The sequence below is a fragment of the Sus scrofa genome, chromosome 4, assembly GCF_054392235.1.
Source record: "Sus scrofa isolate SSC_HxYL_T2T_F1_AM1 chromosome 4, Sscrofa_HxYL_maternal_Yorkshire_Landrace_v2.0, whole genome shotgun sequence".
Lineage (NCBI taxonomy): Eukaryota > Metazoa > Chordata > Mammalia > Artiodactyla > Suidae > Sus > Sus scrofa.
This window is the reverse complement of record NC_139386.1, coordinates 97,834,470-97,859,469: the sequence shown is the minus strand read 5'-3', so window position 1 is coordinate 97,859,469 and position 25,000 is coordinate 97,834,470. Positions and strand designations below refer to the sequence as shown.

General features: G+C 55.8%; 1 protein-coding gene across 6 annotated transcripts; it reads right to left on the bottom strand.

The window, feature by feature from the left end:
- Nucleotides 1-5,484: 5,484 nt before the first annotated feature.
- Nucleotides 5,485-24,851, bottom strand: INSRR (insulin receptor related receptor). Of its 6 annotated transcripts, XM_085022696.1 has the most exons (23): nt 24,223-24,851; nt 23,268-23,426; nt 18,740-19,291; nt 16,367-16,670; nt 16,129-16,271; nt 15,741-15,885; nt 14,653-14,867; nt 14,235-14,361; nt 12,121-12,359; nt 11,742-11,909; nt 11,449-11,644; nt 11,220-11,261; nt 10,923-11,143; nt 10,580-10,716; nt 10,334-10,496; nt 10,022-10,127; nt 9,291-9,343; nt 8,878-9,107; nt 7,828-7,938; nt 7,548-7,707; nt 7,133-7,262; nt 6,875-7,009; nt 5,485-6,598 (listed from the first exon to the last, which is right to left on the bottom strand). In XM_085022696.1, exons 2-23 carry the CDS (start codon nt 23,392-23,394, stop codon nt 6,355-6,357), a joined length of 3,948 nt encoding a protein of 1,315 aa, XP_084878822.1. In that variant the 5' UTR covers nt 23,395-23,426; nt 24,223-24,851; the 3' UTR covers nt 5,485-6,354. The 6 variants fall into 6 exon arrangements, with proteins under 6 accessions (XP_084878822.1, XP_001929559.3, XP_020945319.1 ...); XM_001929524.6 differs by lacking the exon at nt 24,223-24,851 and having other exon boundaries at nt 23,268-23,857; XM_021089660.2 differs by lacking the exon at nt 24,223-24,851 and having other exon boundaries at nt 5,485-6,594; nt 23,268-23,857.
- Between the last annotated feature and the right edge of the window lie 149 nt (nt 24,852-25,000).

The following is a 25,000-nucleotide window of genomic DNA, read 5'->3' as shown; positions in this document are numbered from 1 at the left end:
GACCCATTAGGCAGAGGGCTACGGGCCTCCCTTGGGTCCTCTGTCACTCTGTCTTTTTACTTCCTCCCCTTGTTTTACATTTTCCAGGCTGGAAACCTCGCGGGGTGACAAAAACATGCTGCCAATCCCACATTCATGAAAACCGACTTTGACCCAGAGGAGAAAAATGTTCTCAGAGAGTCGGTACGGATCGGACCCCGAGGTACCCAAGCAGGCAGAGAGAGGGCAGAGCCAGGGGGCCAGCCAGCTCTGACCTTGCCCTTCCAAGCCCAGGACCTCGACCAACTGGGAGGAGATCTCATTCCTTTCAAAGCCAATTGCTTGTTTTTCACAATATCAATAATGGATGTTCTTTAAAAAACATAAAGAGAAGCTAAGAGAAGATATAAATCACCCACAGTCCTGTCTCTCAGATGTATGTTTACACTTCCAGATACGTTTCTGAGTTCGTACATGTAAATGCAAAAAATGGCATTTATATTATTCGCAACCTGCTCTTTTTGCTCTGCAGTTCATCATGGCCATCTTTGCATGGCACAAAATGCACTCCTGCAGCATCTTTTAAAATGATATCCCAGTTAGATAATGACAACAGTAATTCCGTGTAGTGCTCTATAGCTTACAAAGCATTTGGTGTCCATTATCTTATTTCAGCCCTTGGCCTTCCCTCATGGAGGTCTCTCCCTTAGGCAATTCTGCTTCCAAAAGAGGCCACCCTGCCTCCTTTGCTCCTCGGCTTCCCCCCAGTGCTGCTCCCCAGAAGGCTTCCTAAAGCCTCACCTCCTTTCTGCCTGCTTCAGCAGCAATTTCCACGCCAACTGCCATTTGGAGAGATGGATGCCGGCTGGAGCCCTCTCCTCCGTCTCTACCTCCTCCTGCTTGACCCAGCTGTCAACCTCTGTCCTTTTGTCCACAGTCACCCCTTTCTCTGCCTCTCAGAGAGGAAGGGGCCTCTGTCTCAGTTGCTTAAGAATCTTTATACATAGGAGTTTCCGAGGTGACACAGAGGGTTTAGGATCTGATGTTGTCTCTGCAGCAGCTCTGGTCTCTGCTTCAGCGTGGGTTCCTTCCCTGGCCTGGTGCAGTGGGTTAAGGATCTGGCATTGTTGCTGCTGTGGTGTAGTTTGCGGCTGTGGTTTGGATTTGATCCCTAGGCCGGGAACTTCCATATGCCTCTCGTGTGGCCCAAAAAAAAACAAAAACAAAATAAAAAAAAGAGAAGAAGAATCCCCTGCATAGTCTCAGAATGTCTTTCCCAGCTCCAGCTCCATCCCTGTCTGAGCATCATTTATCCTTTTCCTCTCTCCCCCTGCATCACTGCTCACTTCCCCTCTCCTGTCCGATTCTGGGACCAGCTTGACACAACCTGAAAGGGTGGGAACCTGAGTGGCCCTCTACTCCCTCGGGAAGTACCCAGACCTGACCAAGCACAAAGTTTCCTCATGACTGGGGAAAGGTGGGGGGCCCTCAAACCGGGAGAGTGGGGTGTCCTCAGAGCTTCCAGATCGTGTATGTAGAGCTGTTCTGAAGCTCTGTCTCCCTGCCTCTCGGGTCTCCCCTCCCACACGCCCCTGGCCTGTTTCCCCCTCTTTATCATCTCCCTAGCACCCCATCCCTTCCTGTCCTCCCTCTGCCTGACATCTGACAATGGCCTTGGTGCTTGAGACCTGCAGCCACTGGGGGTGGGGGTGAGGAGAGAGGCAGGAAGGAATGTCCTGGGCTCCTAAATAAGCCCCCTTTCTTTCTTGTCTTTTTTTTTTTTTTTTTTTTTTTTTAGGGTCATACCTGCAGCATATGGAGGTTCTCAGGCCAGGGGTCAAATTGGAGCTGCAGTTGCCGGTTACAGCCACAAGCAATGGGAGATTGGAGCTGCGTCTGCAACCTACACCACAGCTCATGGCAACACCAGATCCTTAACCCACTGAGCGAGGCCAGGGATCAAACCCGGAACCTCATGATTCCTAGTTGGATTCCTTTCCACTGCACCACAATAGGAACTCCCCTTTCTTTCTTTCTCCTTCCTTCCTCCCTTCCTTCCTTTCTCTATCTTTCTTTCTTTCTTTCTTCCTTCCTTCCTTCCTTTCTTTCTTCCTTTCTTCCTATTTTAGGGCCACACCCTCGCCGTATGGAAGCTCCCAGGCTAGGGGCTGAATTGGAGCTGCCTGCCTACGCCACAGTCACAGCAATGCCAGATCTGAACTGTGTCTGTGACCTACACCACAGCTCACAGCAACGCTGGATCCTTAACCCACTGAGTGAGGCCAGGGATCGAACCTGCATTTCATGGATACTAGTCGGGTTTATTATCACTGAACCACGATGGGAACTCTCGCCATGACTAACATCTTCCTCATCCTTTGCCCCAGCTGAAGGGTGGAGAGACAGACGACTTCTGGACCAGGGGAGGGGCCTCCACAGCGTTGTTGACACGAGGTCAAGGGGAAGGTTTGAGGTTTTCCTTCAGGGTTGCCCCCTGGCTGGCCATCTAAGTCCTGAAGTTCTGCCACCCAGCTCCCTGGGACTTGGAGGGAGCACGGGCTGACTCAAGAGCAGGAGCAGGGGGATGACTCTCCTGTCCCCTTTGCCTCCTCTTCCTCCTACATGGTGACAGCTAGGACCCACCTTGGCTGCAGCCTTCTGCTCTGTACCCAGAACCTAGGAGGAGAGGAACTGTGAGCACCCCAATGTGTCCTGCCTCCACTGAGGCCTGGACCAGCGGCACAGCTCACCTGACTTCAGACCACTAGACCTGGGATCCTCCTGCCCCAGGTCTCTGAGCCTCTCATCATGGAGGACTCCAACCTTCTGCCCCATAAAGATGCAGCAGCTGGTCTTGAGCTTGGAGGAGGTGGGATATGAGACCCACAGCCTCCAGCATCCCTTTGCCCAGGTGGGGGACTCATCAAGAGGACACAAGAACAGTTGCAAGGGGATGGATAGTAAGCATGTAATTCTGTTATGCTCATCTGTCTCCACTCCACTCCCTTCCCTTCCCAGCCAGTTTCAGGTTATTTTTTCTGGAGTTCTGTCTGAATCGGGGGTGGGAGTGGAGAGATGGGGAAATCAAGAAGCATGTTTTGGAGTTCCCCTCGTGGTGCAGTGGAAACGAATCTGACTAGGAACCATGAGGTTGCAGGTTCAATCCCTGGCCTCACTCAGTGGGTTGAGGATCCGGCATTGCTGTGACCTGTGGTGTAGGTCGTAGACGCAGCTCTGATTTGGCATTGCTATGGCTGTGGTGTAGGCCAGCAGCAACAGCTCTGATTGGACCCCTAGCCTGGGACCCTCCATACGCCGCGGTTGCAGTCTTTTTTGACAAAAGACAAAAAAAAAAAAAAAAAGAATTGTGTTTATGGACTCTCTCTTTAGTCACTGCATTCATCCTTCCACCTCTGTGGTAAGTGGGCATCACTCTCTCCCCAGGCCTACCTATTGTGTCTCTAGCTGTTTCTGACAGAGAAGATACTTCTTCCCTGTATGGTTGAAAGGTCTCTTCTTCCTCTTCTTCTTTTCCTTTTTTGTTTTTTTTGTTTTTTTTTTTGTTTTGTTTTTTTTTGCTTCTTAGGGCTATAGATGTGGCATTAAGAAGTTCCCAGGCTAGGGGTCGAATCAGAGCTACATCTTCGGGCCTACACCACAGTCATAGCAACTCGGGATCCAAGCTGAGTCTTCGACCTCCACCACAGTTCACAGCAACGCCAGCTCCTTAACCCACTGAGCAAGGCCAGGGATTGAACCCACATCCTCATGGATACTGGTCAAGTTCGTAACCCCCTGAACCACAACAGGAATTCCGGGAAGTCCCTTCTGAAGTCTAACCCTATCTTTCTTACTATCTTTTTTTTTTTTTTTTTTTGGCTGCCCCATGGCATATGAGGTTTCAGGGCCAAGGATCAGATCTCAGCCACTGTTGTGACATATGCTGCAGCTGCCGAAATGCCGGATCCTTTACCCAGCTGTTTGGGGGCCGGGGATCGCGAAACTGCATCCTTGCACTGCAGAGATGCTGCCAATTCCACTGAATCACAGTGGGAACTCCCTTGTTACCTTAGTAAATCTACTTCTTTTCTACGACATGGATGGCAGTAGAGTTTGTCTTCCAGCACTGCTACATCCCTCTCCAAAAAGTTCTTTGGGGCCAGTCACCATCTGCGTATGTTTGGAGATGAGGCACAGACAGAGTTTTTTGAAACCCTCTTTTCTTTGACTCCCAATTCTTTCCTTAAGCCCCCCCTGCATCCAGATGCCCAGCACTTCCTGAGCTCAGCGTCCCCCCCAACCCAGGGTTGGGGAAAGGTCTTGATCCCAGTGCTTCCCTCTGGGCCTGTGTAAATGCAGGTGTACCTGCGTGCTCTGTGAGAGTGTGTGGACCTCAGATTCAGGGCTTTTGGGTGGAGTCTCTCCTCCCTTGTCCTTCTGATGGTGGCCTCTCTGAGCAGCCCCAGGAGAGAACAACCTCCCAGATTTTCCTCCCTTAGCTGTGGTTCTGCCAGTGACCGTTAGGGGTCACTGTTGCCTTAGCCTCCAGTGACAGGCAGGGGCAGGGCAGGGGTGCGGAGGGACCCATGGTCCTTGCTGTCCATTATGACCCTGTCAGGATAATGTGTATGAGTTGCAGTTGTTATCAAAGAGATGGCTTATGCCCACTCTACTCAGGCCCTGCCTTAAGGAGATGTGGTTTACAGGACAGCTGCCAGAGTGAGAAAGCATGCTTAGAAGTCCCAATCTTCCCAGACCCCCTGTGTGTGGTGGCACGTGGTAATGTGTGGCAGCATGGGACCTCTGCCCCAAGGAAACGCTGGTACAGGATGCTAAAAAGCCTTGATCCATGCACACCCCTTCTGCTGCCACCCTTTCACTAGGGTTTTAAGTCGTCCATCGGCAGCTCCCTTCCAGTGCCTGCATGGCCCTGGCATAAGAGTCTGGAAACAACTCCTGTGTGCTCCTTCAACATGCCTCCGGGGCATCTCTGCTCTTGGGATGGAATGACACGAGGGAGCCAGACACACAGACTCTGCTCTGCTGTGCCTCCCCTGCCTTGGCCCAGGGGGTGTGTGGGGGGGCATCCTGCATGGACATGTGACGTCATCAGGGTCCCTCCCCCACCCCCGTGTTCTGCCCACTGGAGATCTGTCCCGCCATACCCCAGGAAATGTCTGCCCAGAGAAAAGAGCCAGCGATGACCTAACGATGAGGTGTGGGGGACGGGTTGGTGAGGCTGGGAGGCTGGATACAAAGGTTCCCCTGCCGAGCTCCACCACTTCTGGCCGCCTGAGCAGCCGATAATAGCAGGATGGTCCCTCTTCACTGCCATGGCAACCCTGGCTGCTCAGGTCCTCATGGAGGTGGTGTTTGACAGCAGCGTATTTATCCTAGATCACGGCCTCAGGGTCACCACCTCAAGTCCCCAAGGAAGGAGGGAGGAAGTTCATCCAGTGTTAACACCATATAGATGGAGAGATAATGGGCTGCCCGGGACCAGGGTACAAACAGACCTCGACCTTTATTGTGCCTTCTTCCCTCTTCCCGTGAGAGGCAGGGGGTGGGGGGCAGGAGGGAGGGCGGGGAGGAAGCAAGGCTCTTAAGGCCTTAATAATCCTAGGGCAGGAGGGAGATGGAGGGGAAGGGACTGGGAAAGGGAGGAATCCACCGAGATGGCCCCGGAGAAGAGGAAGGGGAAGCACCAAGCCTGGGGTCCCTGGGTGTGGAGAAGGCGAGGAAGGGCAGAGGGCAGGCCCATAGGCCAGGCTGGGAACGCACGCACCAGGGCCCCAGAGTTCTCCCCACAACCCCTGCTGCACGGGGCAGAGGGAAGAGGTGAAACGCGGTGGGAAGAAGAGCAGTCACGTGGATGCCCATCCCCAGCATCCCAAACACAGACAGAGAGGGTTCCAGGTGATCTGGTTGCTCATCTGGTGTCAAGCATATTGATGGGCCCAGATTCCATAGGAGCCCCAAGACCAAGGGTAGGGCTCCCCAGATTCTGCTTCAGGGATGGGCAGGCCTCTGTTCTTAGTCTGAGTAGGCTCTCTCCTTGAGGGGGTTGGGTGGGGGACGTGGCCAGGACATCTTGTCCTTGGTCTAATCTCTGCTCCTCCTACCAAGGCCTTTCTTACTTTCTCATGGAGAACTCCGACTCCCGAAAAAAACCTTTCCTACCACGACTCTGCTCTGCTCACCCTGTCACCCTCTGTCTTGCCTGCTCCTGCTCTCTGCACCCCCCCTTGCCCCCTCGCCACGCCCCATCTCAGCATGGGGTGGAAGTGTGAACATCGCAACCCCTCATGGCTGCAAAGGTCAGGTCCCTTCCTCTCTGCCTGTGGGAGGCCCATCAGCCAGGGAATGGGGTGCCCCTCAGTGCCCTGGACCCCCATTTTGGGGGCTGAAGTCTGAGGAAGCCTCTTTGGGGGCTGGCGGGACGTCAGGCTCGGTATCTGTGGGCAGCAGGGAGGCCCGGGCCCCCCGGCACTCTGGGCTGTGGTAGAAGGAAAGGAGGCGGAAGGAGGGCCGCAGCTCCTCCTGTATGCTGTCCAGGATGTGGGTGAAGGTTGGGCGCAGGCGTGGGTTCTGCTGCCAGCAGCGGTGCATCAGCTCCTGCCTGGTGGGGATGGGGGCCGTGTCAGCGGGGTGCACCCCCCCAGCCTCCTGCACTGAGAGGGCCGATCCGTGTGAGAGACCGGGTAGGGGCAATTCTGTCTGCAAGGGTCACAGGGGGGTACATGGGGGTTGTAGTGGGGTTTCGAGTTGGACAGCTCAGAGCTGGGGGTCAGTGTAAGTAAAAGTATCAGAGGATGTGGGTCAGAATTACGGGGCGGGGCAGGAGTGGGCTGGGCAGAGGTGAGGCAGCTGCGGGCTTGGGGGTTGGGGCACTCACAGCTGAACCGGACAGCTCTCCAGCTCCTCTAGGATCCCGCCATCCATGACAAACTTGAGCACCTGCTCATTGGAGAGACCCTGGTAGGGTTGTTCAGCCAGGGTTGAAATCTCCCAGAGCACCACGCCAAAGGACCTGGAGGACACGGGAGGAGGGCCTGAGCCCAGAACTCTTCAGGCTGCTCAGCACCCCTTAAGGAGTGCGCCCCGAGACCCTGCCTCCACATCCCCTGAACCCTCTGCTCCAGCCAGGCCCCACCAGACATCCGAGTGGGTGGTGAAGATTCCATCTTTGAGGGACTCGGGGGCCATCCAGCGCACAGGCAGCAGCCCCTTCCCGCCCTTGCGGTAATAGTCTGTCTCGTACACGTCTCGAGTCATCCCGAAGTCTGGAAAGTGAGGGGGGGGGACGGGGTGTGGGGCAGCACAGCTACGCACCAGCTCCTGCCCCAGGAATACCTTTCCCAAGCCTCTCTATCTCCAGTCTCCGAGACTCCCGGACTGTGAGGGCTCCGTGACCTCAGGGATCATCCCAGCCAAATCCCACTGCCCTCGGACGAGGAGATGGAGATCCAGGGTCGGGGGCTACCAGGGACAGAGCTGTGGGCCAGGCCTGAGTCTCCTCAAGCCTAGCTCAGGGGGAGTCCCTCTACCCCACCTGGCCCCCTCTATACCCCCAATCTTGACGGTGAAGTCCTGGGACACCATGCAATTTCGGGCTGCTAGGTCCCGGTGCACGAACTTGTTGGCAGCGAGGTAGGCCATGCCATCTGCAATCTCACCAGCCATCTGGATCATGTCTCCCAGGGCTGGCCGTGGGAGCCCTGGGTTGTTCTGGAGCCAAGAGAGGGGGCTGCTGAGGAAGGAACCTGGAGGCTGGACTCGTGCCTAAGGATCACCCCTAGAGCTGTGCCTAAGTCCTCAGCCCCTCACCGGGGTCTTCCTGGTCCCCACCTCTGCCTCAGGCCGCAAAGATCGAAGATGGCTCTTGAGGTCCCCTCGGGTCATTAACTCCATGATGACCAGAGTTGGCTGGCCCTGAGACACCACACCTAGGAGACGTACCTGGGAAGGACAAAGAACCTGGTTGCAGTCCATCCAGCTCCCCTTGAACCACCTGGCCAAAGCTTTGTCCGGCTGTGACCACATCCTGACCAGACATCACCCCTCCTAACTCGAACCATGACCATAACCCTAATCCTAACAGTGACCCTGACCTGACAGTGACCCTGACTCTAACCCATGACCTTGATTGCATCTGACTATCATTTCAATCCTCATGATTGGCTCAACTCTGACCTCAATCCCGATCATGACCCTTACAATGATCTGAACACTCAATATTGACCAGCAACCATGACTGATCTGCCCTAGTCATGATTTTACCACAGCCCTACCATGATCCTACTTTGGCTATTTTTTTTTTTTTTGTCTTTTTGCCTTTTCTTGGGCTGCTCCCTCAGCATATGGAGGTTCCCAGGCTAGGGGTCTAATTGGAGCTGTAGCCCCAGTCTACGCCAGAGCCACAGCAACGTGGGATCCAAGCCGCGTCTGCAACCTACACCACAGCTCACAGCAACACCAGATCCTTAACCCACTGAGCAAGGCCAGGGATCGAACCCGCAACCTCATGGTTTCTAGTCAGATTCATTAACCTCTGCGCCACAACGGGAACTCCCTACTTTGACTCTTACTCCAGCAATGGCCTTTACCCCAACTAGGATCCTAACCACAATCTTGACTCTGACCTTGAAAATGCCCTGACCTCATCTGTGACCTTATCCTTCTTACCACATGACCTTCACCCCAATTTTTTTTTTTTTTTGACTGCACACACAGCATGTGAAAGTTCCTGGGCTAGCGATGAAACCTGCGCCACAGCAGTAACTAGAGCCACACAGTGACTAGAGCCACAGCAGTGACAACACCAGACCCTTAACCCACTGAGCTACCAGGGAACTCCCCTTAAGTTTGACTCTGAAAATGCCATTGCCCCTCCCTTACCACATGGTGACACTTGAATGCCTTCATGACAGAGGCTTCCTTGAGGAACTCAATGCGTTCTCGGGGGCTGGCCAGCTCATTCACCGTCTTCAGGGCCACGGGCGTGGACTCCTCTCCAACCTCAAGTCCTTGTGCCAGCCCCTCATATACCATCCCGAAAGAGCCCTGGCCCAGTTCCCGGATTATGGAGATCTGCTCCCGAGGCACCTCCCACTCATCAGGGATGTACACTGAGAGAAAGTGGGGGTCACCAGGCAAGGATACCACTCTCTGCCACCCCTCCACCCACTTCTCTTCTCTTCCGAAGGGCTGGGGTCCCCAGGCTGCCTTCTCCAAGATGGTCTGGAAGTCCACCTCTTCTCTCCTCCTGTCTCCCTTGCCCACACCACCTGTCCACCCACCTCCAGACCTACTATGAGAGGCGCTGAAGTACTCCGGATTCACAGAGGCATACAGGGTGCGGTTTCTGCAATGGGGGGTGAGGGGGTCAGGCTGGCAGGGTCCTCAAGAAGGAAGGAGCAATTTCAGAGGACAGGGAAGAGGGACTTTGCAAGGAGGAGGAGAGAAGTTACTGACCATCCTCCCAGCCCTGATCTGGGTGACCTCTGGGGAACCCCACACACTTTCCAAGCTAGTCTTCGTCCTAGTCCTGGGACTTGGGATCTGAAGGGCTGGGAATAGGGAGGACAGGAGCAGAGGGGTTCCTGTCTCCCCAGCTAGTCCTCAGAACCCTGCTAATCACAGTCCTGCCCCCAGTTCCTGCCTGTATTAGGCCCCAGGGGGATCTGACATCAAGAACCCCAGGCACAGCCTGAGGTCTCCTGCTTCTCCCCTCTGCTATCATAGGAGCAGTTTCATTAGTTCTCAGGCTGAGAGTGTGGTGACCAACTCCCAGTGTGTTCAGACTGAGAGGTTCCCCAGGATGTGAGGCTTTTACTACTAAAATCAGGGAAGTCCCAGGAAAACGTGGATGAGCTGGCCACCCTAACTGAAAGGTAGGTCTCCTTCATGCTGTCCTGGGGGAAGAGTTACTGCTTCTAAGGAAGTCCTTTCTGCTGTCTCATCTACTACTCTCTGATTGCACTGACCTTATGATGAGGGCTCAGGGACAGAAGGGGGTTAGGAATCAGTGACTTGTCATCACCTCTTCTTGCCATAGAAGAAACCAAGGGCAGCAAGAATGATGAGCAGCATGAGCCCCACGGGAGTGGCAGTGAGAAGGACATGCAGCCCCCCAGAGTCTTCCTCCTCTGGTGGCCAGAGGGCAGCAAAGGGTCAGGTCAAAGATGAAGAAGTCAGAACAAAACAAGACGAGAGAGAAGTCAGAGATTAGAGGACACTTCTCTTGCCACAGTGGGAAATGAGGGTGGGGGAGGGGTGGGGTGGGGGGCCTGTGGTTTTCACAATGGGACATGTGGCTGGGGACCCAGTTCTGGGACAGAGGCTCTCGTCTTACCTGGGCCAGGGATGTAGAAAGCAACACTGTCTGTCCAGGAGCCATTGCCAGCCAATGAGGTCGCCCGAACTCTGGCAGAGTAGTTTCCAGGAGGCAGCAGGGCCAGGTGGACACCCCCAAACTTGGCATATCGCAGGCGGGACACACACAACACTGTGGCCTCCTGAGGGCAACACAGAACAGCATGCTGGGAAGAGGATGGAGGCACAAATTGGGGCCAGGGTCGGGTGCTCCTGGGATACCAACCTCTCCCAAGCGGCGGTACTTGATTTCATACTTGAGGATGAGTCCATTGGGGTCTGGTGGCTCAAGCCAGCGCAGGAGGACACTGCTCTTGCTAGCTGTCTCCCACTCTACCTTCCCTGGGATACCATCAGCCTCTCCTGCGGGAGAGGGCATCAGGCAGCTCGAAGCCAGGGGGGCTCTACTGGGAGGTTTGAGAAAGCCAGGATTATGAGTCCTGGGAGGGGCAGGCAAAGCGAGGCCATGATGGTGGCGGGAGGTCAAACTGGCTAGTTGGAGCACTGATTGGATAGGGTCCTTGGGGTCGGCGGCGGGGGAAGGGTAGAGCTGGGAGAGGATCACTTACTGTGGGGCATGGTACGGGCAAAGACGAAGGTGGCAGCGCTGCAGCCCACGGTGTGCGCCGCGTGGTTGCAGGCATGGATGTCGATCCGGTATTCCGTGAAGTGGTGCAGGCCCCTCAGCACCGCTCGCTCCCGGGGCACTTTGTCTTCCTGGATCTCGAAATCGGAGCTGTTCCCCCCAAGCCGGAGGGTCCCGGCTTCCCGGCGGTTCCTCCCAGAGTGCCTGGAGAGGTCGCAAGTCAGAGCCATGGCCTCGCCCCGGGAGCCACGCCCTCAGCCCCTGCTCCACCCCGACTCACCTTTGAGGACTTTTATTGATGGATGTCACCTTCCAAGGGGATCTGGGGAGACCAGGCAAGGCCTTGTCAGGCCCGCCTGGAACGCGCCCCTGTGCCTCTGCAACGGTACACAGCCTCCAAACACACCCACAATCCAGGCCCCGCCCCCAAACCTCTACCCCGCCCCAGACCCGCCCTCACAGACCCCGCCCATCAGCATCCCGGCCGCCCCGCCCAGCTCGAGACGCACTTGGGGATGGTGATGGCATTGTGTAGAAAGTTTTCAAACTTCTTCTGGAACGAAGCTTCCTGCGCCTCCAGCGGTGGCAGGACCTGCCCAGGAGGTGGATGCTGGCAAGGGCAGCAGCCGGGCTCCCTGTCGGCCTCGAGTTCCCCGTCTTCGCGGTCGAAGCGGGGGTCGTTGTTGCTTGTGGGCAGCCGCAAGCCTGGCGCGGCGGTGAGAAAGGAATTAGTCAGACTTGCAGCGTCCGGGTCCGCGGCCCGCAGTCCAACCTCCCCAGCCCACGCCTCCTCCGTGCGCACCACGGTGGCAGTAGTCATTAATGTAGAGGTCGCTGTCCTCTGCCAGACGTTGCCACAGCACCAGGTAGTAGGTGATGTTTCCGTTGCGATGGGTCGGTGGCTTCCAGCGCACCAGCAGGTGGGAGGAGGAATTGGACGTGGAGATGACATCCTGGGGCACTGTGGGCGCTGGGGGCATGAGTAGGGTACAACTGAGGGGCCACAGATCCCCCTTTCAAATACTGTCTGATAACGGGGCCCTCTCTCTGAGGTCTGGCCTCTCAGCCTCTATAGGCCAGGGGTTCAGAGACCCAGCTTCTCTTTCTGGTGCCTGGGTCCCCCATTCTCACTAGGACCCAGGCATCTAGTTCCCAACCCAGCTTCAAAGGCTGCAACCTACCTGCGGGCAGGGTTCGGAGGTAGATGATGGGGCTCTGGGCCCCTTGGTGGGGACTGTCCTCTGCTGTGGTCAGCGTGATGGCCCGCACAAACACCGCGTACTGTGTCCAGGGCTTGAGTGGGGCTAGGGTCACCCCTGGCTCCTGGGTGCGGCTTAGGGGCAGGTCCACATCCAGTAGGTTCCAGCTCTGGGTCCCACAGGCATCTGGACCTACGTACTCTGTGGCATTCTGGAATGGGCTGAACACCCCACCCCTAGAGATGAGGGGCTGCTCAGCCCCAACCCCAGTTTCTAGTACTCCTGTCCACTCTGAATCCCTCAGAGACTGTGTGGTCGTTCTTCTTCCAGTATGCGTGAGAGCATTCAGAAGCAGGCATGGGTCTGCATGTTGGGGCAGGTGCCTTGGGGCTTGACACACTCACTGAGTGAACTTGCTCAGAGCTGGATCCTGGCTCAATTCCAGCTCGAAGCAGGCTCACTCAGTGAGTGAGTGCCACAGCCACACTACAAGGCAAACATTAGGAGAGTTTCCCCTAAGGACCTCTAAGCTTCTTTGCCCTTTGAGCACAAGGTTAGCCCGGGTATAGTTATGCAGAATGTGAACTGCACAGGCCAGTGGGGGAGTAGGGGTGGGAAGCAGAGAGGCATTTACATTGCAGGTCATGTTAGAACTCCTCAACATGTGGTCCATGGACCAGAAGATTCAGCATTACCTGGGAGCTTTTTATTTTATTTATTTTTATTTTTGGCTGCTCCGTGGCATATGGAGTTCCCCGGGGCCAGTGATCAGATCTGAGCCACAGTCGCCACCTAGGCTGCAGCTATTGCAACGCAGGACTCTTAACCCATTGTGCTGGGCCGGGAATCAAACCTGCGTCCCAGTGCTCCCAAGACGATCCCATCATGCCACAGCAGGAACGCCACCTGGGAGCTTTTTAGAAATGCACATATATAGGCCTTGCCCAGGAATGAGAGTCTGTGGGGGTGAGGCCCAGGAATCTGTATTTAACACACTATGCAGTTTTCCATGCTAGAGTCCTTCACCTTCCACTGAGGCCTGGGAGAGCCTTGGCCGTTTGAGCAGGGCTCACATAGTTGACTTCCCTCCCTTCCTCCCAGGCGCAGGACCTGTGCTACTGGGCAACTAAGATCTCTCAATTTTAATTCATGGGAAATGATTCTAAGCCAGGTGGCTCCCATCTTCTGTCTACCATAGAGGGCGAGTACTCCTCACTCCTGCCCTCCCAGCTTGCTTTCCCTAAACCATCTCTCCTCTCTAAGGATTTCTATTTTTGACTCCTGGCCATGTTTTTGGAGAAGTCCTTCCTGTGGTCTAACCACCATCCATCCTGCTATGGTCAGTACACTCTCTCCGAAGAAAAGAGCAGCTGGTCCTTGGTTGTCCCTGCTCCCTCCCTTTCTCAGGCTTTAATGAAATGCTGGCAAAGATGTGCAGAAGATTGGCCAAATTAGTGGGTACTTCCCAAACCGCTGCTGGGGCAGGAGCGTGTGGTCAGTACAAAACATTAGCATAGTGAATTGAAGTTTAATTATCCAAGACCTCCCAGCAGGGCGCCTCTCCTGGGCTCTCAGAAATCCTGATTATCCTCTCCTAGTTACTTGGTGAGGTGAAACTGAGGCACAGAGGGATGAAAAGGTGAGGGAGAGACAAGGACCCTACAAGGGAGTGCGAGCTGGGAAGGGGGTTGTTCCTCGCTTGCTGGCTCTGCCTTCACCTGCAGCAAACAAATCGCCCTGGTGGGGGAGTTCCCATCTTGGCTCAGCGGTTAAGGAACCCGACTAGCATCCATGAGGACGCGGGGTCGATCCCTGCCCTCGATAATCCGGCATTGCTGTGAGCTACGGTGTAGGTCGCAGACACGGCTCGCATCCCACGTTGCTGTGGCTGTGATGTAGGCTGGCGGCTACAGCTCCGATTCGACCCCTAGCCTGGGAACGTCCCATATACCGCAGGTGAGGCCCTAAAAAGACAGGGAAAAAAAAAAAAAAAAATCGGACGGGGTGGGGCTCAGACCTGGCCTCTCTGGCTCCGCCCAGCTCTGGCTCCACCTTCTATGGCCCCGCCCCGCTCTGGCCCCTCCCTCGCCACTCACGACTCCTTGTAGTAGACGATGAAGCTGAGTAGGTCGCGAGCCTCCAGCGGCTCGTAGCGCTCCCAGCGCAGCAAGATGCGGTCGGCCTCTGTCACGTTGGACACAAAGCGCAGGGTGCGAGTTTGGCCTGCGCGGGGTGAAGGGCGAAGACCTGCTCTTAACCGCGTTGAGAACACCCGCTTCCCGCTTGAGCCGCCTACTCCCAGGCTCCCACTCTGACACCGAGGCGTGCCACCCCCCATCGTGGCCTCTGAGAATTTAACACACTGTCCTCTTCAAGCGTACCCTCCTACCCGGGGGCGTGTCTGGTGTGTTTCAGTGTGGGTGCATGTCTGCGTGTGTGTGCATCTGGGTGTTTCTAGGGGTCTCTCATTGCCAGGATGGCTGCTTGTTCTGGGGTTGGGGTGTAGGGCCTCACAGGCAGCTCGGTCTCCATTGGTGCGGGGATTGATCTCCGCCTTGTTTTGCCGTCCTCTGGTGCCTGTCACCTCCTCCAAGCGGTAGATGTGCTCCAAGCAAAGGCGTGGGTTGAAGGCGAAGTAGATCTTCCCCACAGGAATCGTGAGCCCCTCAGCCACCCAGGACCCCAGCTGCTGTAGGTTCTGATTGTCCAGCACGTACAGAGTGTAGTTCCTGGGGGAGGCCAGGGGACCTTGCTCTGCACGGCAGGTGGGAGCAAGGGGTGAGGAAGGGGATGTCTTACGGGTTCATCCAGAAGGGGCTGCACTGAGGGCACAGGAAAGGAGGGGCACTCAGCAGTCCACCCACGCCAGCACACAAAGGCCATTCGTACACACCTACTCTGTACCACAACCAGGAGTGTGAGGTCTGGCGAGTCACCCACATTCTGTGTGTTTTCATCACCAGTGAAACGGGGTCAACAGTTTTTCTGCCTCGCTTCTTCCCTCATTTCACATTAACTGAGTGCCTGTTATGTGCCAGGCTCTGTCCTGGCTTTGGGGACACAGGGAGGAGTGGGACTCAGCCTGGGGCTATGCCTCTCCAGCTGGAGCAGGGGCACCCCTGGGAGTACATGAGGCATTTGGCTGAGCGGTAATTTAAAACACTTATTTATTTTGGAAAATCCTGGCTACATTAAGGGTAGGACTTGACTGATAGAGGTAAGAATAGGTTTCAAAGCCAGGCAGTCTTGCTTTGCAGATAAGAGGGTCAGATGATAACAATTATAGCCAAACCATACAGAGTTACATGTAACTATAATTTTATGTAGTAATATATACTATGTTTCAGGCTCTGTTTTAAGCAGTTTATACATCACAACTTAAGTAATATTCACAACAGTCCTAAGAATTAGTAGTGTTATATTAACCCCATTTTTACAGATGAGAAAATTGAGGACCACAGATGTTAGGTAACCTACCCTGAGTCACACAGCCAGTAAGTAGCAGAACTGGTTCCAGAGTCCATACTCTTCAGCACAGTTTTGGGAGTGTTGGGCAGGAGAAGTAATAGAGAAAACTGGTCAGAGGCTTTCTGACCCCTTACCCATCCACCATGGTGTCCCCCCGGATTAGTTTGAGATTCTTGAAAAAGCCCAGGGACACGAGGGCAAAGGAGTGCTTGATTTTGAGGAAGCCAGTGATGGTCTCTATCAGTCCCAGGCTGCGCAGCAGCTCCAGCTCCAGGTTATCTGGGGATGGGGAAGACAGCTGGAGCGGGGGCAGTGAAAGTGAAGGGTCCATGATAGTGGGGGTGGGGTGGGGAGGATTTGGAATGGGGACTCAGGGAAAGGGGCCCTCAGGGCTGGGACTTCAGGTGATGGAAAGCGGTGCTTTAGCTGGGTCATGGCAAGGGGTGTGGCCAGGAGGAGGGGTGTGGCCAGGAGGAAGGGTGTGGCCAGGAGGAGAGGTGTGGCCCTGAGGCAGGAACTAACAGCCTTGACGAAGATTGAGGATGAGGCTCCCTTCCACGTGGGTGCAGCCCACCAGATCTTGTGCTGCCTGGACAGAGTCGATGGTCTTGGTGCCCACCTTGCACTCTTTGGGGCATAGCCCCTCGCACTTGTGGCAGAATATGCTAGTAGGGGCAAGCGGAAGGTATGGCATGAGCTCTGGACCAGTGGGGGCCTCCTCACTGCTCCAGGGGTCTCCCCCCACCCACCTTACACTCACCCACTGCCATTACGGGTGAAGCCTGGAGGGCACTGGGCCAGACAGCTGCCTTGGTGGATGCCAAAGGTGGAGGCGCGGCCGGGCACAGAGCGCAGGCTGGCACACCGCTCGGCCGTGACGCAGCGCCAGGATTCATGCTGGTAGGTGCCTGGAGGGCAGGTCCGGTGGCAGGCTCCCTGGAAGTAGAGGTGGCGGCAGGCAACACAGGCACGGGGGTCTTCTGGCCGGCTGCAGCCTCCCAGGCATTCAGTGTGGCAGCACTCACCCCTAACTGTGCAGGCCAGCCCTCGGGGACAGGGGCACACTGTGGGCAGAGTGCTGCATTAGATCTGACCTTGGTCCTGGCCCCACACTCACCCCACCCTGTTCTTGGGCTAACACCCTTAGTCTGCACTCAAACCCCTCCAATTCAGGTGGCACTGGTTCTGTTTTCTTCAGACAGGGGCTCTAGAAGGTAAGGACCATGGCCCCTCCCTGTAGCTCCCACCTCCCACAGTGCTAGGCAGGGGTGTCAGAACTCAGGACAGAGAGGTGACCTTGTCCATCAGGGCTGCTGCTCCCCAACCTGCTGTCCAGTCTAGGCCTGGTGCCCAAATCATCTCTGGGCACGGTGCCAAGCTGAGCCAGCCAGCTTCTCCCGAGGAGCGAGGCCCTGGGCAAGGTGGGTCTGGGAGCGTGTGAAAAGAAGGGTGGTCCCCGGTCATCTGACCCATGCTCCAGGCTTCTTCCCTCTTCAGCTCTCTGCCCTGGGCAGGAGGTGGCCCCAAGCAGCTGTAGATGCATTTGGGAAAGGGGGCCAATGGCCTGGCCACTCTGCACGGTGGCAGCTGGATATCTGTGGGAGCCGTGCGTGTGGCACGGGTCAGCCAGGGTGTGTTGACACTATACACGAGAGAGGACGTGCAGCAGCTGTGTTTACAGCCAACAGGGAGACATCGGGGAAGTGGGGCCCAGTGGATACAGCAGGGATCTGGTTACTCTTCTGCCCTGATGCTGAGGCACTGGGGTGAGGGGAGCTGACCTCCAGGAACTGCATAACCCCAGCTTTGGGACCCCAGATCTGCTCCCAGTTTCTGAAAGGTCTTCTTTCCTTCCCCTTAACTTTCATTTCCTCCTCCAACCATCCCCTCCTTATCCATTCATCCCTCCCCCACCCCCACTCTTTCCCCTCCATGCACCTTACCTCCTAAAGAAGATCCCACTTCACGTATTTGTCTTTACCTGTCTGGCCCATCTGTCACCTTCTCCTTTCCTCTCCCACCCAGCTCCCAACCTCCCCCTGTCGGCCTTCCCTGGATCACCCATGTGGTGGCCACTTTGATCAGAAACAGAACTGCTAACACGGCTCAGGCACTGCCCTAATGCTTTACAGAATAGCTCATTCCTCATCACAGCGCTATGATCACTTTACAGATGAAGAAACTGAGGCACAGACAAGCTAAATGAACATAGGCAAGAAGGAGTAGAGCTAAGACTCAAACCCAGGCTGGTTGTCCTTGCTTTTTTTTCTTTTTTTTTTCTTTTTAGGGCCCCACCTGTGGAATATAGAGGTTCCCAAGCTAGGGGTGGAATGGGAGCTGTAGCTTGCAGCCTATGCCACAGCCACAGCAATGCCAGATCGGAGCTGCATTTGCGAGCTACACCATAGCTCATGGCAATGCCGGATCCTTAACCCACTGAGCGAGGCCAGGGATTGAACCTTCGTCCTCATGGATACTAGTCAGATTCATTTCTGCTGAGCCTGGCCTTGCTCTTAACCACTGCCCCACACTACTTCTTGTGCGACTGCCTTGTATCCATTCACGCCACCCTTCCCCCCTCCCCTTCACCCCATGCTCAGCTTATACTCGTCTCCATGACTACCTGGCGCTGTCTTGTGCTTACCCCTTGACTGCTTTATTTATTTATTTATTTTTTATTTTTGCTTTTTAGGGCCGCACCCGCGGCATATGGAGATTCCCAGGCTAGGGGTCTAATTGGAGCTACAGCTGCCGGCCTATGCCACAGCCACAGGAACGCCAGATCTGAGTCGTGTCTGTGACCTACAAACACTCATGCACCGCCGGATCCTTAACCTACTGAGCGAGGCCAGGGAGAGAACCTTCAACCTCATGGTTCCTAGTCAGATTCGTTTCCTCTGCACCAAGATAGGAACTCTAGCCCTTGACTGCCTTAATGTTACGCAGTTATTGAACCTTTCTGGGCCTCAGATTCCTTATTTACAAAACTGGGATAATAACAGTACCTGCCTCGTAGGATGAAAGAGAATTAAACTGTCACCAAAGTACTGACCCATACCATCCCATGGCCACCCGGTTCCATCTGCCCTCGCCCTCCCTGTGCCCCCTAGTCATGTATTGTGCCAGTACCCACCTCTCTGGCAATGGCTGGAGGTCCAGCACCTGTAGTCGGTGTGCCCGCTGAAGGTGGTTCTGGCACAGGGCTCGCCGCTGGCGCCCAGCACACCAGGGCACACATCTGCACACTCCTCGCCCAGCTTGTTGCCCACGATGTGGTTGGCACCAGGTGAAGGCTGAAGCAGGCCCCAGTCAATGGTGGAGAGGTGGCAGAGCTCCTGGTTCTTCTCCACACGCACGGCTCCACGCAGCACAGCCCCCAGGGCCGGCAGCCCCACGTCCCGCAGGTGTGGCATCTCGAAGATGACGAGTGCGTAGCCCAGAAAGAGGCGGGCACCACGGATGACCGCCAGGTTGGGAAAGAGGTCGCGCAGGCTCTCCAGACCATAGACACGGAAAAGCAGCAGGTAGTCAGTGACCTGAGTGAGGCGTGGGAAGCTGAGGCCACGGAAGTCCTCGCCAGTGGCTGTGAACATGAGCAGGATCTGCAGGTGGCCCTCCACCACGCTACAGTTTTCCAGCCGCCGCAGCTCCGCCACCTCTGAGCGAATGTCCAGGCTGGGGCACACTGTGGATGCAAGTGGCAGGCAGCCATCAGTACAACTTGGGCTAAGCACCCCATCTTCCCTGGCAGCTATGGAGGAGGAGACCACACTGGGAAGGACATTGAGAGGAAGCCGGGCTCTGTTGTGGGTGTGGAGTGACCTCCTTCCTGGGCCTCAGAGGCCTTATTGGCAGCTTGGAGGGGCTCCACCAGATGGGTCACCTTGGGCAAAGGTGAGCTTGACTTTCCCTCCCAAACCCACGTCCTCTTCTCAGGTGATTGCAACTTCAGTGTTGCAGTCAGACTCTGAGGCTCAAGCCATCCATGAGTCCGCTCCTTCTCTAACCCCCAGGCCCTATGGCTCTACCCTTAAAATACATCCAGAATCTGGCCCCTTGTCACTGCCTTCACTGCTTTCACCATCATCTTCTCCTGGATTTACAATAAGAGCCTTGCAAATGGTTTCCCCACTTCTGACCTGTCCCCTCTTTAATTTTTTTTTTTTTTTTTTTTTTTGGCCACGCCTGTGGCATGTGGACGTTCCCAGGCCAAAGACTGAACCCACACCACAGCGGCAACCCAAGGCACTCAAGTGACAATGCTGGATCCTTAACATGCTGCGCCACAGAACTCCCCTGTCCCCTCTTCTTTTTTTTTTTCTTTTTGCCTTTTCTAGGGCCACTCTCGCGGCATATGGAGGTTCCCAGGCTAGGGGTCGAATTGGAGCTGTAGCCACTGGCCTACGCCAGAGCCACAACAACGTGGGATCTGAGCCGCATCTGCAACCTACACCACAGCTCATGGCAACGCCGGATCCTTAACCCACTGAGCAAGACCAGGGATGGAACCCGCAACCTCATGGTTCCTAGTTGGATTCGTCAACCACTGTGCCACGACAGGAACTTCTCCCCTGTCCCCTCTTTGTTCTATGCTCCACTCCACAGCTAGAGTGGAAACGTAACGTACACATTGGATCTTGTTCTTCCACTGCTCAAAGCTTCCCAATGGCTTTCATCTCACTCATGAAAAGCCAATGTCCTTCTCCTAGTCTAGAGGGCCTCTGCAACCTCTCTGGCTTCATCCCCTTTCTCTCTTTTTCAGACACACCAACCCCTTTGCTGTTCCTCAAACAAGCCAGCCAAGCTTCTGCCTTGGGGTCTTGGCACCTTCTGTTCCCTCTGGCTAGAACACTCTGCCCTCTTAATGGCTCCCTCACTTCCTTTAGGTCTTTGCTCAGATGGCACCTTCTCCATGAGGGCGTCTCTGTTTAAAATGGCAACACTCCCTACCCTGCCTCCTACTTAATTTTTCTCTAAGTGTTTAACACTGGCTGACATATAATTTACTTATTTGTTTTGTTTACTGTAAGCTCCAGAAGGGCACAGATCTTTGCATAATGCATTGCTGTATCCTTGGTGCCTGGTATAGTGCCTGGCACAAAACTGGTGCTCAATTGATACTTAATGAATGAATGAATGAATTCTGTGACTGGGAAGCAATAGTGTAAGCTTCATATACTCCATTTATCTCCTAGGCCTAAGCAAGCTAGATGCCGGCAATTGTTTACTCTCAAAGGGACATTCCATGGCTCCCTATTGCCAAAAGTTCAAGTTTAAATTCCTCAGCCTGACATTCCAGGGTGTTGTTAAGCAGGACCCCACCAATACCCCCAGGCTCAGAAGAGTTCGTTGGCCTTGTAACACCCTCAGTTTTTCTTCTTCTTCTTCTTTTTTTGCTTTTTAGGGCTGCACCCTTGGCATATGGAGGTTCCCAGGCCAGGGGTCTAATTGGAGATGTAGCTGCCAGCCTCAGCCACAGCAACACAGGATCCAAGCCAAGTCTTCAACCTACACCACAGCTCATGGCAATGCCAGACCCTTAACCCACTGAGGGAGGCCAGGGATCGAACCCAGAACTTCATGGTTACTAGTTGGATTCGTTTCTGCTGCGCCACAACAGGAACTCCCAACACCCTAAGTTCTTATCCTGAAAGCCTCAGGTCAAGCCCTCCCTTCCCTGACCCCCTAACCCTGAGTTAATTACTTTCCCTTTAGGCTCGGGAGCACTTAGTCTAGCACCCACACCAGAACACCTAGGCGTTGCCCTAACATTGCTGTCTAGATCTCTGTCACCCTCTCCAAGGAGGGACTCTCCTGAGGATGGGGCCCTTGTTAGTCAGCATCCCCCATGGTGCCCAGTTCAGGGCAAAAACCACTGGGCACTCAGGGGCTGTGGGTTGAATTGATGGACCATTGCATCCCAAATCCACTCCTCCCTTGGGGACCAGAGTGTCTCTGGCTTCTTCAGATCCCAGGGCCCAAGACCCTCTTCCCTTTCTTTCCCCAGGTACCTGGGCCACCCCCATAATGGGCTGCATACCTGCTTCTTGCACTCACTTTTCCCAGCAATACCTTCCATGGTCCCCGGTGTGGAAGAGTCAAATCTGAATCCCTCAGCTTGCCATTCAAGTCTTGCTAAGCTCTCCAGCCCCTGCTCCCTCCCTACCCAGCCTTTGAGCAACGTGGCACACATCACACACACCTAGGCACATCCTCTGATGGTTAAAAGGGGGTGGGCAGGCTAGGCTGGCTCCCAGGGGCTTAGTTCATACCTTTTCCCTGTTGTCATGAATGGTCCCTGTGCTTGGCTTTGCCCAGTAAGTTGTGTGTGTGTGTGTGTGTGTGTGTATGTGTGTGTGTGCACATGCAGGTACGCATGCACACACACAAAAGAGAGGGAGAATGAGAAAACACTTCTAGTCCCTCCAGGCAAAGGCCAATCAGGCTCTGCAGGCAGATGGGGGGTTCTCTCAGGAGCCCACATACCACTTCCCATCATGCCCCAGCCTCTCTAAGGCTCCCCTGATGGGAGTCATTTGGAAAAACAAATCTCCAACCTTCACAGGTTAACCCCTGCCTGCCTCCCCTTAGGATGCGGCCCTGTGCAGAGCTGCACTGGGAATAGGACATCTGGGTCCCCTGGCCAAACACCCACCTCTGCCCCTCCCTGGACGTGCTCCTGTCCTGACAACCATGCTTCTGGCTGGCATCTGCTGTGCCCTGTCCTGGAGCAGCAGAGGAGGTGGGGAGGGGAGCAGGGGAGGGACTATGCCTCTGTGACTGGCACTCCTCAGGGCACCCCCTCCTCCAATCCATTCACAGAACCCCTCTGTCTCTGCAGGAAGGGGAGACCCTGCCCTGCCCCTGGCAGCCCCCAGTCTGAGGGCATCACAGGGATCCTTCAGGCAGGCACAGAGTGCTGGATGCCTGAGCTCCCTCAGTCTGGAAGGCAATGCCGGGTTTGGGGAAGGGGGCATCTCCTAATCCTTCCCTCTCTGAATCTTCCAGTCTCAATATTTTTTCTTCTTCTCCTGGCCAAGCCCCCAGTACCTCCACGAGGGCCTTGTAGTTTCCATGGCCCCATCTCCCCAAAAGCCCTATACATGGGAAGTATTCAGCCTGGGGACTAATCAAAAGCAGCCCGACACCCCAGTGGGTGGGCCCTCAAAGTGGGGGACAGGGGACAGGGCCCAGAAGCAGGAGCTCAGGAATCCGGTCTACCCTGACTTTTCAGTTCTCTGAGCTTCAGTTTCCTGTCTGCACAATGGGTGCAGTCACTCGATGCTGCCTAGTTCTCAGCTCCCCTTCCCATCCTGGCCCCCTTCCCATTCACTGGCTCTAGAAATGACCTCTAAGTCTGCCCCCACCCCCACCTTGGTCCTCACTCAGGCTTCACTGGGATGACTGTCTCATAAGTGGGAATGGAGGACATCTCTTCATCCCTGTTTCAAGGCCCTTCTCGCTTCCCAGGGAACTGAAAGGCAAAGACCCTCATGTGGGACACAAACTGCTCTTCCTGGTGGGAAGTCCTTCTGAGAGCTAACCCCTGTCTTCACGTCTCAGTAGGTAATTAGAGGTATTCTGGCTGGAAGCTCAGGTGTTTGGCCTCCCAGCGGATGGGGAGGGAGATGGGGCTCCAGGAGGCTGTACTGGGGACTCACCCTCTAGCGTGTCCAGGCCAAATCCCAGGGAGAGGAGGATCGCAAGCAGGCAGGCTACCCATGGCCACAGACTGGGCACTGCCATTGTCCCAGTCCTGCTTTGTGCCCAGTCCTGGCTCTTCTCCATACGGCTCCAGAGAGGAGAAGGGTCTGACAGGCCTTAAGGGACACAAAGCCGCAGGCTTCAGAGGGAAGGGGAAGGGAAGGGACAGAGCGACAAAGAATCCCACGTAGTGATTCACATAGCAGGGGACAGGGGAACAAAAGAGCCAAGAGTCACAGAGACACAGCCAGCGATGAGACAGCAAGACTCAGTGTGAACCAAGAGACAGAGAGACGAGGAAAGAGGTGCAGACAGCAACAGGGAGGGACTCAGAGAGGCATCCGAGGGACAAAGTCACATAAGGTTCAGAGCTAAGGGCGGCGCAGGAGGCCAGTCAACCCGGAAGGCAGAGTAGAAGCCCAGAGAGCAGGGAACAGGCAGCAGGGGGTCCCGGGGCGGACGGGGCTCGCCCGGGAGGGTTTCCCCGGATCCCCACGGGCGCGCTCGGCTCCCCAGCGCCAGCTGGCCGCGCGGCCGCGGTGTCTCCCCGAGCCGCACGCAGAGACCTCGCCCGGTTGCCGCCTCCCCGCCCCACCCCACCCACCCCAAACGGATTGGTTCTCTGGGACCTCTCGGTTCTCTCCGCCCCTCCCGCCAAGCCAAAATATTTAGCCTAACAACTGACGGGGGAGAGACAGGTCTGTTGGGGAAATAAGGCCAAAATACAGAAGGTTGGCAGACCAAGAACCGAGCTCCCCCCAACCCCGATGCGGCTGGCGTGGTTCCCCACCTCCGCCGCCCCTGCACATTTCTCCCAAGTGGGGCTGCGCAGCCCGCCGGCTGGAGCCGCCAGAACCGTCGGGTCCCCCGGGGAGGGGTGGTTCTAGGTTCTGCCACCCAGTGCCTTGACACCTGCGGGGTAACTGCTGTTAGCCGAGACCCGGTGAGCTTGAAACCTGGCAGGAACGAGACCCGTCTCCGGAAGAATCCTGCCATTCGCCTCTCTGAGCAGCTCACAATCTCCCAGGAGGCCGTCACGTTGACTTTGGGGCGCGAGGCTCCTTTCTGGCCAAGTCCCTGGGCTCTAGCCAAAATCCTCGTGGAAAGGAGAGTCACTCCGTGGGGCCCCGCCTCTGTCCGCCTCTTCCTGAATACAGGCTGATCAGTCTGTCTCTGCGGGGAGGGTGGGGGGGACTGGGAGACAGTCTGTGCTGGGGCCCTGGAGAGAACTCTCCCCTCCGATGGCTTCCCTCGCAGGTACCTTGCGGGACTTGTCTGCCCTCCCCTCTTCAAGAGTCCCTGCACCCGGACTCTCTTTTCCCCCCTTTCCTCTGTTTGAGACCCGCGGTGTGGAGGGGATGGGATCTGTCTTCTGGCTGGTGCTAGGGACCCGGGGCTTTCAGGTTGCGCGGCTCCTTGGACCGACGGGTCCCCAGCTCCGCCCGAAGGCGGCTCCCGCGTCCGAGGAGCTAAGAGAAGATCTATTAATTTCTCCGCGCAGAAATCGATGCTCTTGTCAGAGCGGCGATCAATGCCAGCCCAGCCCAGCTTGGCCCTACCCGGCCTGGGGGCCAGTGCTGGTTGGCCCGGGTCAGGGGCTGATGCTGGGTCTTGAGGCGCAGCGCAGTGGGGGCTGCAGACCTCGTCCCCACCCACCCAACCCCAACAGAGCTCACACCTTTGGGCGCGT

What these genes read in the sequence shown, in the direction of transcription:
- INSRR (XM_085022694.1), bottom strand. Translation starts at nt 23,394, where the DNA reads ATGGAGAAGAGCCAGGACTGGGCACAAAGCAGGACTGGGACAATGGCA. An exon ending in TTCACCCGTAATGGCAGTGG is followed by an intron (nt 16,272 to 16,366) that starts GTGAGTGTAAGG and finishes TGCCCCTACTAG; the next exon opens with CATATTCTGCCACAAGTGCG. An exon ending in ATCGTCTACTACAAGGAGTC is followed by an intron (nt 12,360 to 14,234) that starts GTGAGTGGCGAG and finishes TGGGGTGTTCAG; the next exon opens with CCCATTCCAGAATGCCACAG.